Here is a 13,170-nt window from a genome sequence, read left to right on the forward strand (position 1 = left end):
CCCCACCCACAGCCCACAGCCGCTGGAAGCTTGTCCTTCTCCGACCACCTAGTGCGGTGGGGACCTGGACCACAGCGGGGAGCTGCGGGTCTCAGCTGCGGGCTTGGGCGCTGCTTTCCTGGACACTTGGCGGGCGGCGGCCTGAGCGGCCCCAGTATCAGCCCAACTGCCTTCCCAGGTGCGGGGACGCCCCCGCCTCCACTCCACACGGCGCCCCGGGCCCTCTGCTCACCGCGACCCTCCCCAGGCCCGCGAGGACCCTTGGATCCACCCGCTCCCCTTCGCCCGGCCGGAGCCCCCAGTGTTCTGGCTGCGCGTCCTCTGCGCCTTTGCAGAGTGAAGACGCTGCTCCTCTCCAGAAACCCCCACGCTGCCCTGACACCCCCGCCCCTGCGCCTCCCTCCTGTTGCCATAAAGCTGCTGCTGGAAGTGCCCCCCCTCCCGGGCAGGTGCAAGTGCAGGTCCCATGGGGCCAGCCGGTCCTCCGACTCCCACCACCCCTCGGCGCGCCCCCCTCCCTGTTCTCCATCAGCCCCAGATCCACAGGGACGTCTCAGGGACCCAAATCCACAAAGACCCCTGCTCCGGGGTGCTAGAGCTTCTGTCGGGGAGTCCCGGCGAGAAGCAGCGGCTACAAACAATGAGTTGCGTGGGCGGTTACAGGTGCTGCGTGCGACGGGGGTGGGGCGCTGCAGGTGGTTACGGAGGAACCCTGGCGGCCGGATCGCCTACGCCCACCTCTGAGGAAGGCGGGTGGGAGCCGCTGCGCGCTCCTTCTGCTGGGGAGGCTCCGGGACCGCGGCCGGCGAGCCGCGCGCGCCCCCTATCGGCCGCCTCCCGCCTCGGCCCCGGTGCGGGCGGTGGGAACCCCGGGAGCCAGCGCGGAGGCGGTGCTCACCAGAGAGGCGGAGCGTGCTGCTGCTGTCGCTATTATGATTACCATTCTCTCGGTGACAGCACCCGTGGGCAAGGACGCGTGGGGCCGCGGGGAGCATGGGAGTTGCTGGTCCTCCCCGTGAGCAGCGGTCTCCCTTGTAGAGCTTCGTCCCATGAAAACCCAGGGCTACTTAAAGGCTTGTAGAGCAGCTGGAGAGGACCGGGGTGCAGCCGGCGTCAGGACAGCCGGATGCATGGTCTCCCGTCCCCGTAGTGGCATGCTGCAGTCCGTAAAACCGCGTTGGAAAGTCATTCGTAATGGATTAGGAGAAAATGAGCTGTATCATCCCAATTTTCTGAATATGAAACATTTATAGACTTATCTCTAGATGATAGAATTACTGGAGATATTTGTAACACTTTTTCATAATCAGTACGTATTTATTTCAATGACCATGAATTATCTTTTTTTTTAGCTTGAGGACCAATAAATTATGTTTTGAAGGAAGTGTATAGTCATCTTCTTTACTTTTTTTTTTTTTTAAGGGGCGGGAGGGGCAGAGGGAGAGAAAGAATCTTAGGCCGACTCCATGCCCAGCGCACAGACGGCTGGGACATGGGGCTCCATCTCAGGACCCTGAGATCATGACCTGAGCTGAGCCGACAGAGCTTCGCAGATACCCTGACTCTTGAGGCAGAGCCCCCTTCATTTTATAATGAAGCCCCCCAACCAAGCCTCTCACAGAGTGCAGAGACCCAGCGCTGGCATCAATCTGTGACCTCTGAGGATTTTCTGCTCTAACATTGAGGGAACCATTCTTCACAGGAACACGGCGATTCTCCTCCTGGTCGCTGGCACTGTCCCTCCCCGATGGGACAACCTGTCACTGAACCAGTGTCAGGTCTTGACAGCACCGCCCACCTCCCCTCGGTCTCCTGTCCCCCAAGGCCCTGGTGGCCTCCTTGCCAGCCTTTCAGAGCCCCCTTTGGATGTTTCCAGTTGGTTCCCCTCATGGAGCCCGTGGGCTTTGTACAACAACGCTGACCGTGTCCCTCGTCTGCCTAAATCCTTCCCTGGCCTCCCACTCCCCATCACGAGCCTGGAATCCTCCCTGTGGGCTCCAGGCCCCCAGACCCTGAGCCACTGCCCACCATGTCCTGCCAGGGGCCAGGTCTGCTGGGACAGCAGGCCGAGCTGCACCAAGTCGCCCCTTGCCGGCCCCCCTGTCCTCCTCAGGCCCCTTCTTCACTCTGCTTCCCAGGGGGAACCCCACCACCAACTCCTCAGGCGTTCCTGTCATCTGACCACACCAGCCCACCAAGGGGATGATGCAGAGCCACAGGAAAGGAGAAACACGGTGAAGAGCAGAATCTATTTAAATATCAAATTAGGACAAAGGAACATTTCAAATGATGGTTACAGAACATAAATGTTAACAACCACGCTGGAGGAGAAACAGAGCAAGATGGAACCGGGCCAGGAGGGGTGCTGAGGAACTCACTTTTCCTAAGAGGGGTCCATAATGCAAGCTAAATTTGGGAAAATAATGTTCAAAAACATAAGGCCTCTAGTCTCAACATTTTAGAAATAATCCATTTGTTTCCTTTGCCCAATGGCAGTTTCCACAAAACGAGGACCACGTGAGGTGAAGCAAACTGGAGGCCGAAGCCTTTCCTGTGGGGGGGCCTCCAGGGAACCCTGACTTCCGTTTGTAGGGGGGGTAACTGTGTTCTGTTCACTTCCTCCTCCAGCAGGGGTGGCACCCAAGGTGCCTGGGGAGGGGTCAAGTGCCCAGGAAGCTCAGCCCCCAAAACACCCAGAAGGAACATGATAGGGGCATCATACACTACGGTCGGGGCCCACCCCCTCCCCAGCAGAACTCTGGGCAACCATGAACACAGGCCCCCATGAGGGGTGGGGGGAAGCTGTCAGTTGGTGGGATGTCTAGAGGAGGCAAGCCTCCTGGGAACAGGCCCTGGATGGATGGTCAGGGAGGGGCTGGATAGGCTTCCCAGGGGCTCAGGCCTGGGGGTCCCACTGTACCCCTTTCAAGCCAGAAGCAGTAGGAAGGAGAAAGCTCAGAGAGCCCACCTAGTCTCCAGGCCAGTGGTGGCTCTCCAGGCTGAGGGGCCGGGGTCTGAGCCCTGGGACAGGGCCCGGGGAAGGCTGGTGGGGTTGCAGTGGGGTCTCAAAGGACCACGGAAGGTTATAAAACCTGTCCATAATGGGACCTCGCATACAGCTCCTTTTATTCTTTTTGAGGTTTTTTTTTTCTGTTTATAAAAGTAATTTATGCTTGATTTGGAAAAAATTACACAATGTTTGAGAATGAAAACCAGTTGCAACTGGGTCCCCAGCAGAAGTCACAGCCAAGGTCACTGATCCAGTAAGGGCATACCCGTGCTTGTCAGAGTTACAGGAGGGTGCTGGGCACGACGGCATCTGCGGTGGGCTCCTCCCCTATGACCTCAGTACTGGGGGCAGACTGCCCTGCCAACCTTCCATCTTCTTTTCCGGCTGGAAGAGAAGGGAGTGGGTCAGGCTGGTGTCACAAAGGAGAAGGGAGGGCGGGCAACCCAGGGCCTGAAGCTCTCAGCCCAGCCAGGGGATGCTCTGGGATGCTGTTAGCTGACTTGCAGAAATAACTGCTGATTTCAGAGACGTGCTCCCTAAGACCACCAGCCCAGGGACAAAGAGGCTGTTAAAGTCATTTCCAGGGAACTTTGGGCTAAATCTGGGTTGAGCACCAGGAAGCCACTGCTACCCCCACCACCTGGCCTGGGATGGGATAAGAGGTGGGAAAGTCTGGGGAGCAGGTATTGAGGTAAACACAGGTGGCAGGTTGAGGGGGTTGCTCCCTGCCCAAGAGCACCTGCCTAGGGGAACCTGTGGGGCTGAGATGTAGCCCTTGCTCTGCCCTCCAGCCCTCCATCTGAGGATGAGTGGCTTCGTTTTAATTCTCGCCAAGGGGCCACCTGCAGTGGGTGGGGCCCACATGGTGCCAGAGCCCAGGCAGATCCGAGAAGTGCGCAGAGGTCTCAGACGGGGTGGAAGGACCAGGAGACGGCCCATCCCACCCAGCTCCGTGGGAAGAACAGGCTCTGACCAGACGCTCCCTACTCCACCCTCTGCAGTGACCAGCTGGTGGCCTCAGAGTGGTGAGTTAGCTCCTTGAGCCCTGCCTCTTCACAGGTCATGGGGACCACACTCTCCACCCCTTGGATTGGTGGGAGGCAGCAGGTAGACATGAGGGCGCACTTGGGGCAGGACTGGCCAGTAGAAACACTCAAGGGTGAGCTGGACATGCCGCAGAGGGGCCTCCAAGCTCTGGGGGGATGGGGTCCCCCGAGTCCTTGAGTGCAGCCCTGTCCAGCAGTTGAGGGAAGCTGAGGGGTCCCTTGGGCCCCCTGAAACTCCAGGCCTGTGGCTGGGGACTCCCCCATCTCGGGTGCCATGGTGTCTCGGCTCCAGGGGAAGCAGTGGAGTTCCCTCCCCTTGGACCTCAGACCACTCACTCCTACACTTCCATCAGTGAGTGGGGTCCCCTACACTGCCCAGGCCAAGCGCCCTGGCTGGCTCCAAGGGGGCCACCTGTTCACAGGCAGCAAATGGGGGCCAAGTGTTGTGGCTTTTATTGTCCCCAAATTCTCAGGGTACAGCAGACCCCACTTCCACTTGGGAAGAAACCCAGCTCAGCTTTTCCCCAGCCACTGGGCATCCCTTCCCTCGAACGCCCCTCAGGAGTCCACGCTCAGAGAATGCATCCATGTGCCGGTGTGGCCCGCAGCAAGCCGGGTGGGGGTGGGGGGCCCGCCTGGGGCCTCAGCAACATATACCCCTAGACCCCCAGACACATAAACACATAGACACGTAAGAACAGACAGGAACAGAAATAGGCCCAGGACCCACACAAATATATCTGGAGGGACACACACACTCACCCTCCCAGGCCAATCCCCACATCGACACGTGTGCGTGGAGGCCTACGGACATGCAGGCCCTACACCGAGGTATAACGTGGACAGCACGTGACTGTCCAGAGCCAGCCCGGCCCCCAGGCTCCCGGGTGTCAGGGGACTTGCAGCCCCAGGAAGGTCTTGACCACACTGTGCTCACTCCAACCGCCCAGGGCCTCACCTGTGTCCAGCTTGCTGCGTTTCTGCTCAGGCTCCTGGGGGGGGTGCCTCGATGGCCCTCTGAGCCTCAGGATGGATCTTGAGGAGGGCTTTAGCAAGGGTGGCGGGGCCGGGCACTCCCAGGGACATGATGCAGTGCACCCCTTTGCGCTTGGCCCCTGCCACCTTCGCACTGTCCTTAGAGGCCGTCAGCAGGACCAGTTTGGAGAACTTCCTGGGCTTCCTGGGCGTTGCGGGGACAACATCTGTGCCTGGCTCAGGGGACTCCGGGGATGGCTCCTGGCCAGCCTTCACACTCTCGCCCTCTTGCTCGCTGGGCTCCGGCAGGGGCATTCTGGGACGATGGCCTGTCCCCCAGGCCACACTCAGGCCCCAGCAGATGGAGTTCTCTTCTCCTCCTCCCTGGTCGGGAACCTGGCAGTCCAGGGGCTCTGTCCTAAGGAAGGAGGCAAAACCCATCAGTGGAGGCCCCCTTGGGCCTGGGGCTCAGAAAATGGACGTGGGGTGGAGGTGGAGGCAGAGGGGGCTGAAAGGCTGGGGAGGGTCCCGCACGGAGCTGGGGAACCCCAGGTCGGTGCTTCCACTCGGTTGCATCCTCTCAGGTAGCTGGGGTCTGTCACCTCCCCTCCCCAAACGCCACTTTCCTGTCTGTAAAATGTGCCACACGCAGGGCTCTCTGGGGGTTGTTGGGGTGCAGGCAGTGAGGCACTGAGAACTGTGAGCTTCTACAAAGAGAGGCCCGTAGGTGCTGAGCATGGTGGGATGTGTCTTCATGGGGTTTCCCATTTAACTTGGCCCCGTGTTATGAAAGTCAGTCATTCTTGGGGTGCCTGGGTGGCTCAGTCGGTTGGACGTCTGCCTTTGGCAACGGTCATGATCTCAGGGTCCTGGGATCGAGCCCCACATTGGGCTCCCTGCTCAGCTGGGAGGCCTGCTTCTCCCTCTCCCACTCCCCCTGCTTGTATTCCCTCTCTCGCTGTCTTTCTCTCTGTCAAATAAATAATAAAATCTTTAAAAATAAATAAATAAATAAATAAATAAAATGCTTTAAAAAAAAAAAAAAAGAAAGTCGATCATTCTTATTGACCCAGTGTACAGATGAGGACACTGAGGCACGCCAGGATGGCCAACATGGCCATGAAGTGCAGAGCTGGGAGTCTGGTCGAGGGGGATCCAGAGCCCGCCCCACACAGTACCTGGTGTGCCTCGTCCAGGATGACGGTAACTGGCCTTCCTGAGCACCAAGCCTCAGGGACCAGCACTTGGCACATGGGCTCATGTCACAGACCCTCCCAGAATGCCCGGTGGCCTTCCTCCTGACACTTTGTCACAGGGAGACCGAGCTGGGCACCGGCCGGTGCTCTGCAGACCACAAAGGGGACGCCTGGCTCTGGGAGGCAGGACTCTCTGGACTCACAACTAGATCCATCTCCCATCCCAAGCCGGAGGCCCTGGACCACGCAGCACTCAGGAAATGCTGGGGTCCCAGGAAGGCAGTGACCTTGTGCCTGAAGCGGGGCTGGCGCTGCCTCAGCCGGGAGGGGACCAGGCTGTAGAGGTGTCCGGAGAATCCACAGTCACTCTGGGCTCCCTGGCTTCTGGCCTGGAGAAGCAGAAAGGACGTATGTGGAGTAGCCTTTTTGTCTGTTGGGCGCGACTGAGTGCTGGGCAGTTGGCAGGGTCTTCGTCAGCGTACAGAAACAAGACCTCATCCTTAGCAGACATCTCCCCTGCTCATCTCAGGACCCAGGCAACGGCAAGGCTCACAGACATCTACCTGCCCCCTGACCCTGTTTATCTAACCCGGTTTGCAGTTCTCACTGTTTCCTGGGACCCCTCCCAATACAGATGGCTTGAGGTGGCCATGCCCCGATTTCCAGTTTTCTAAGACCCCATCCATGAGAGAAGTCGGGGTGCAATGTCAAAGAGGGTTTGGGGTGCCTTGTCCCCTGCAAGCCCTCCTCCCCAGTCCCTTGGCCACTAGACATAAAAGCAGAGACCTCTTGGACTGCGACAGACATGGAGCCCCCACCTCCAGGGGGTGAGCCCTCAAGGAAATCTGCCTGGTAATGGGTCACCTGACCAAGGCACCCCTGGGTTCAGTGTCTCTATCCCTCCTGCCCCTGGCCCCGCAGTTCAGCCCTGGGACAAGCCAACCCCTGTTCCCACAGTGCAGTCCTTCCCTGCCCTGCCCATCCTGTCCCACAGGGTGACATAGCAGTCCTGGAGGAACATGGGGACCAGCTTCAGAAAGGACAACACCAAAGCCTCCCCTGGAAGAGCCATTCTGGGCAGAAAGAGGTTATGGCAGAAGCCCTAGCACAGGCCGTCCTGCCCAATCCACATTCAGATCAGCTTCAGTGCACATCTCCTGGAGCCAGCCCACCTTTCTGGCTTGCAGGCTCCCCCTAGTCTGGGGATGAAATCCTGCAGCGCTGGACCCCTTCCTCACACCATATACAAATACTAACTTTAAAATACTCTTTAGGGGCGCCTGGGTGGCTCAGTCGGTTGAGCGTCTGCCTTCTGCTCAGGTCATGATCCCAGGGTCCTGGGATTGAGCCCCACATCGGGCTCTCTGCTCAGCGAGGAGCCTGCTTCTCCCTCACACTCTCCCTCTGTGCTTTCTCTCTCTCTCTCTCAAATAAATAAAATCTTAAAAAAAATACTCTTTAAAAAAAAAAAGATAGGAGTAAAGCTTCATGACCTATAATCAGACAAAGCTTTCTTCAATATGACATGAAAAGTACAGGCGACCAAAGAAGAAAGAGATAAACTGGACTCCATCAAATTTTAAAACTTTTGTTAATCAGAGGACACCATCCAGAAAGTTAAAAGACAGCCCACAGAGTGGGAAAGAATTTTTGCAAATCATATCTCTGATGAGGGAATTATATCTGGAATTTATAAAGAACTCTTACAACTCAGTAACAAAAAGACCAATAACCCAATTTAAAAATGGGCAAAGGCTCTGAACAAGCCTTTCTCCAAAGAAGATCTACAAATGGCCAGTGAGCATATGTGATGCTCAACAACATTAGTCATGAGAGAAACACAGAATAAAACCACCATGAGATACTACTTCACACCACCAGGATGCACATAGTAAAAGGAACACACACAAAAAACAGACAAAACAAGTGTTGGTTTGGATGAGGAGAAACTGGAAGCCTCTTACACTGCTGGTGGGCTTGTCAACAGCACAGCCATGTTGGCGGTCTGGCAGCTCATCAAAACGTTAAGCACAGAGTCACCATACCACCCAGCAATTCCACTCCAAGTACATGTGCAAGAACTGGAAACAAATGTCCACATAAACACTTTTAAGTGAGGGGCGCCTGGGTGGCACAGTCAGTTAAGCTCCCGATTCTTGATTTTGGTTGGGGTCATGATCTCAGGATCGTGAGATCAAGCCCCTCTTTGGGCTCTGTGCTCAGCGCAGAGTCTGCTTAGGATTCTCTCTCTCCCTCTCCTTCTGCACCACCCTCCCCCCAGCTCTCGCTCTCTCTCTGAAATAAATCTTAAAAAAATTTTGTATATGAATGTTCACAGCAGTATTATTCACTGTCACAAAAAGTGGAAACAATTCAAATACCCATTAACAGATGAATGGATAAAAGATGGCATATCCATACAATCGAATATTGTTTGGCAATTCAAAAAAATTATGCTACAACATGGATGAAACTTTAAAAGATTATGCTGAGGGGTGCGTGGCTGGCTCAGTCAGTAGAGCATGCGACTCTTGATCTTGGGGTCATGAGTTCGAGCCCCATGTCAGAGGGTAAATTGTAATCTTAATAAAAAAAAAAAAAAAAACCTTAAAAATAAATAAATAAATAAAAGATTATGCTGAGTGAAAAAAGCCAGTCATAAAAGACCATGTATCATATGGTTCCATTTATATAAAATGACCCAGAGACCAATCTATAGAGTAGAAAAATCTATCCTTAAGAGACAGGAGATGCGTGGTGGGCTGGGGGGGGGGGCAGCGGGAGAATGAGGAGTGACTGCTAGTGGGGATGGCTTCTGCAGTGGGGAAGGCAATCTTCTGAAACTGGCCATGGAGATGGTTGTGCAACTTTATGAATACATCAAAAGCTGTTGAATTGTACCTTGTGAGAGAGTGAGCTGCACAGTATGTGAATTAGCTCCATAAAACTACTAGAATTAGGAAAAAGGGAAATGAAGTCTACAACCAGTGGTCCCCCAACTTCACCATACCTTAGAATCACTGGGGTTCTTGTGACAAATGCACAGTCCTGGATTACTCCACTACCCACCCCCACTCAAGGGGTCTGGAGAGGGGTTGGAGAATCTATATTTTTTACCAGTACCCCATCTGATTCTGATACTGTGAGAGCCACAGATGGTGCCGTGGGCCTTTCACTCGGGAAATCTGTAACTGCTAGTTGATGGGTTGAATTGCTTGTCAATCTCTCCATGAACAGGAGTGGGTACATCCTTCAGGCTGGATCAGCCTCTTTTCTGGAGTCATCCTTCTAGAAATTTTCTAGGTGTGGAGGGAAGACTTGACAGGCAGCTATTTTAAGTCTAATATATATTTTTTGAAAGTTAAATTTCACTCAATGAAAGTTCACTGAATGAACAGAATTTTTATTTTATTTTATTTATTTTTTTAATTTTATTTTTTAATAACAAAATAAAATAAAAATAAAACACAGGGCTCACGACCCTGAGATCAAGACCTGAACTAAGATCAAGAATCAGATGCTTAACCGACTGAGCCACCCAGGTGCCCCAAATGAACAGAATTTTTAAAAGCGAAGTAGAAATGAATTAAAAAGAGCAAAGGGCTTAATAGTTCACTTCCCTTACTTGACACACTTTCTCTAATTCTGAAATCCAGTGGTTTGAGATCACCATTGACCTCCAGTCACCCATTCATCCTAACCCGCTGTCATGACATGGGTCTGCACAAAGCCAACCCAGAAGTGTCAAGGTGGCTCAGTGTGAACCCTAAATCATACGACGTTAGGAACTGGCAGGAGCCCCTCAGACACTCTGGGAAGCAGAATCAGGGCCTAATGGCCATAACCCCTGGAATCTACAGGATGAAGTCTGCAGATGGGGTGAAAGTTACTAAAGTAGGAGAGCAGCTTGGATGACCCGGGTGGGTCCAATCACAAGGGTCCTAAAAAGGGAGGCAGAAGAGAGAAGGAGAAAGCTGGATAGAAGCAGGGTCAGAGAGACCGGGATGGTGCTGGCTTTGAAGAAGGAGGGAGCAGCAGGGAGCCAGGCAATCTGGAGGCCTCCAGGAGCTAGAGAAGACAAAGAAACAGATAGTCTCTCCTGGAGCCTCCAGGAAGGAACACAGCTCTGCCTGCACCTGGTTTTAACCTCCTGAGACCCACGTTGAACTTCTGACCTCCAGAACTATAAGACTCTTAGGAAGCTGTGTCCTTTAAAACCACTACATTTGTGGTAATTTGTTACAGACCAATAGGTAACTAATACAAGGTCCCATCCCTTGTTCCTGAGGCTCTGGAAGGCGTGAACCCTGCCCGGCCACTGACGAGGGCTCAAAAGAATGACCTCCACGCATATGGTAGAAAAATGCCACCAAAATCCACCGGCACCTGTGTCCTCAGCCACCAGGACAAATCCCTTACCCTCTCCCGGTTGGTTCCACCTGTATGATGGGAATGGTGGGGAATTTAGCAGAGGTTCTTAATAGCAGGTAGGCAAGGGTACGCTGTTTCCAAAAGTCCTGGGGGTACTGGCAGCTGCGCCCCAGATCATCACTGTCCCACAGGGCTCACGGAGGACTGTGATTGGGCTGCTGGTGGGATGATGGGCCCACTCAGGTGCGCAGGTACACATCCTCACAGGGAGAGTTTCAAGGCAGCAGGGATCCAAAAAAGGTCAAGGACTGCTACTCTGTAGTACGTAGGGGAGAGCCTGCCCACAGTGGGATTTTCAGGTAACGACACCTCCTTCCCCTCAGCGCCCTGGCTCTTTGGTACCTGTACTCCTCCTCACACACTGTAATTTGTCATCAATCCTGTCTGTGCTGCACCCAAATGGCCCCTCCTCTCGGCTCCCCTCCCCTCCGGTTAGTACCACCACCTCGTCAGCAAGCCTCCGGGGTGTCCCACGCCCCTATCCCAATATCTCACAACTCCAAGTGCCAGAGTGGGACGAGGCTGAGGATGGCTGCAGGGAGGGAGGCAGTACTGGGTGTGGTCAAGGAAAGGCAGACCAATGTGGGGATCCTTGACTGGGGGTGTCGGGGCTCAGTCCGGAGCTGGGTGGGATGGGGGGGAAGGAGGAGCCAGGAGGAAGGAGGCGGCCTGAGCGCCGGGACGCAGAGCCGGGTGACCCCCCTCCCAGCATCAGCAGCCCCGGGGACCCCCGGGAGGGCCGGGCCACTCCGTGGGACCCGGGACCCTCCCCGGCCCGCTGGGGCCCGTGCTCACCGGGCACCGGCAGGGCGGCGGTGGCAGCGGAGCCCTCCCTCTCCGGCGACCGAGCCGCGGCAGGTCCTGCAGCCTCTTGCCTGGGGCCCCGCCTCGGTTCGGGCCGTCACCTCAAGCTGGGGTCACGGAGCGAGCATGCGCAGCAGGGCCGGGCGGGGGCATTCCTTGGGTGAATTTTGCTGCTCCGGGTCTTCGCCGCACGGAGCCGAACTGGTGGCCTGACCAATCCGCGCGCGGGGGCGGGGTCACGGCTCGCGAAGGGGGCGTGACCAGCCCGGGATTGAACAGCAGCGCCCGGGGGCGGAGCGCCAACGATCTTACGGCCTGGAATCGAGCTCTGGGCGGGGCTCTCCCAGCTTCAGAGGGTGGGTTTAACTGAGACCCCGGGACTTCCCCCGGGGTTTGACGCCTGCTAGCGGCGAAGGAAACCAGAGCTTTCGTTTGAAGGCCTCGACATCTCCTGTCACTTGCCTGAGCGAGCGGAGGCTGTTATGCTCATTGAAACCGTTGGCTCCGCTCAACCCAACATCCTAGACGACGCAGCATCCTCGCCACCCGCCCCCCCTCCCTCGCCCAGCCGTCCCCCCTCCCTCGCCCACCGGTCCCTCCCATGCCCACCAGCCCCTCCTTCCTCGCCCACCGGTCCCTCCCTTGACCTTCGGCCCAGCCCCACCCACAACCGATGGACGCTTGTTGTTCTCCGACCACCTAGTGCGGTGGGGACCCCGACCACAGCGGGGAGCTGCGGGTCTCGGAGCTGCGGGCTTGGACGCTGCTTTCCTGGACACTTGGCGGGTGGCGGACTGAGAGGCCCCAGCATCAGCCCAACTATTGCCCGCTGGCCCCTCACCGGCCCCAGGTGCGGGGATGTTCCCGCCTCCACTCCGCACGGCGCCCCGGGCCCTCTGCTCACCGCGACCCTCCCCAGGCCCGCGAGGACCCTTGGATCCGCCCGCTCCCCTTCGCCGGGCCGGAGCCCCCAGTGTTCCGGCTGCACGTCCTCTGCGCCTTTGCAGATTGAAGACGCTGCTCCTTTCCAGAAACCCCCACGCTGCCCTGACACCCCCGCCCCTGCGCCTCCCTCCTGTTGCCATAAAGCTGCTGCTGGAAGTGCCCCCCCTCCCGGGCAGGTGCAGGTGCAGGTCCCGTGGGGCCAGCCGGTCCTCCGACTCCCGCCCCGCCACCCCTCGGCGCGCCCCCCTCCCTGTTCTCCATCAGCCCCAGATCCACAGGGACGTCTCAGGGACCCAAATCCACAAAGACCCCTGCTCCGGGGTGCTAGAGCTTCTGTCGGGGAGACCGGGCGAGAAGCAGTGGCTACAAACAATGAGTTGCGTGGGCAGTTACAGGTGCTGCGTGCGACGGGGGTGGGGCGCTGCAGGTGGTTACAGAGGAACCCTGGTGGCCGGATCGCCTACGCCCACCCCTGCGGAAGGCGGGTGGGAGCGGCTGCGCGCTCCTCCTGCTGGGGAGGCTCCGGGACCGCGGCCGGCGAGCCGCGCGCGCCCCCCTGCCGGCCGCCGGCCGCCTCGGACCGGGGTGTCAGGTCGCGTGCACAAGGGCGCGGGGCTGTTCGCACCCGGTTTCTGAAGAATTCGAAGACCTCCTTTTTTAGGCGACCGACTTCCTTTCATCGCAGTTTCGCTCTTTGGCCTACCCCGAAGTGACACGGATTTAGCCACAAGGTTTTTTTGAATTATTTATAACTAACAGGGAA

At 56.7% G+C, this 13,170-nt stretch overlaps 1 protein-coding gene across 1 annotated transcript; it reads right to left on the reverse strand.

The window, feature by feature from the left end:
- Positions 1–3,099: 3,099 nt before the first annotated feature.
- On the reverse strand, positions 3,100–12,448 carry FLYWCH2 (FLYWCH family member 2). Its single transcript, XM_032426024.1, is given in 4 exon segments — positions 3,100–3,394; positions 5,015–5,057; positions 5,059–5,449; positions 12,367–12,448. Coding segments are annotated over 3 exon segments (435 nt in total). The 5' UTR covers positions 5,347–5,449; positions 12,367–12,448; the 3' UTR covers positions 3,100–3,290.
- Between the last annotated feature and the right edge of the window lie 722 nt (positions 12,449–13,170).

Source organism: Phoca vitulina, unplaced genomic scaffold (genome assembly GCF_004348235.1).
Source record: "Phoca vitulina isolate PV1807 unplaced genomic scaffold, GSC_HSeal_1.0 scaffold33, whole genome shotgun sequence".
Lineage (NCBI taxonomy): Eukaryota > Metazoa > Chordata > Mammalia > Carnivora > Phocidae > Phoca > Phoca vitulina.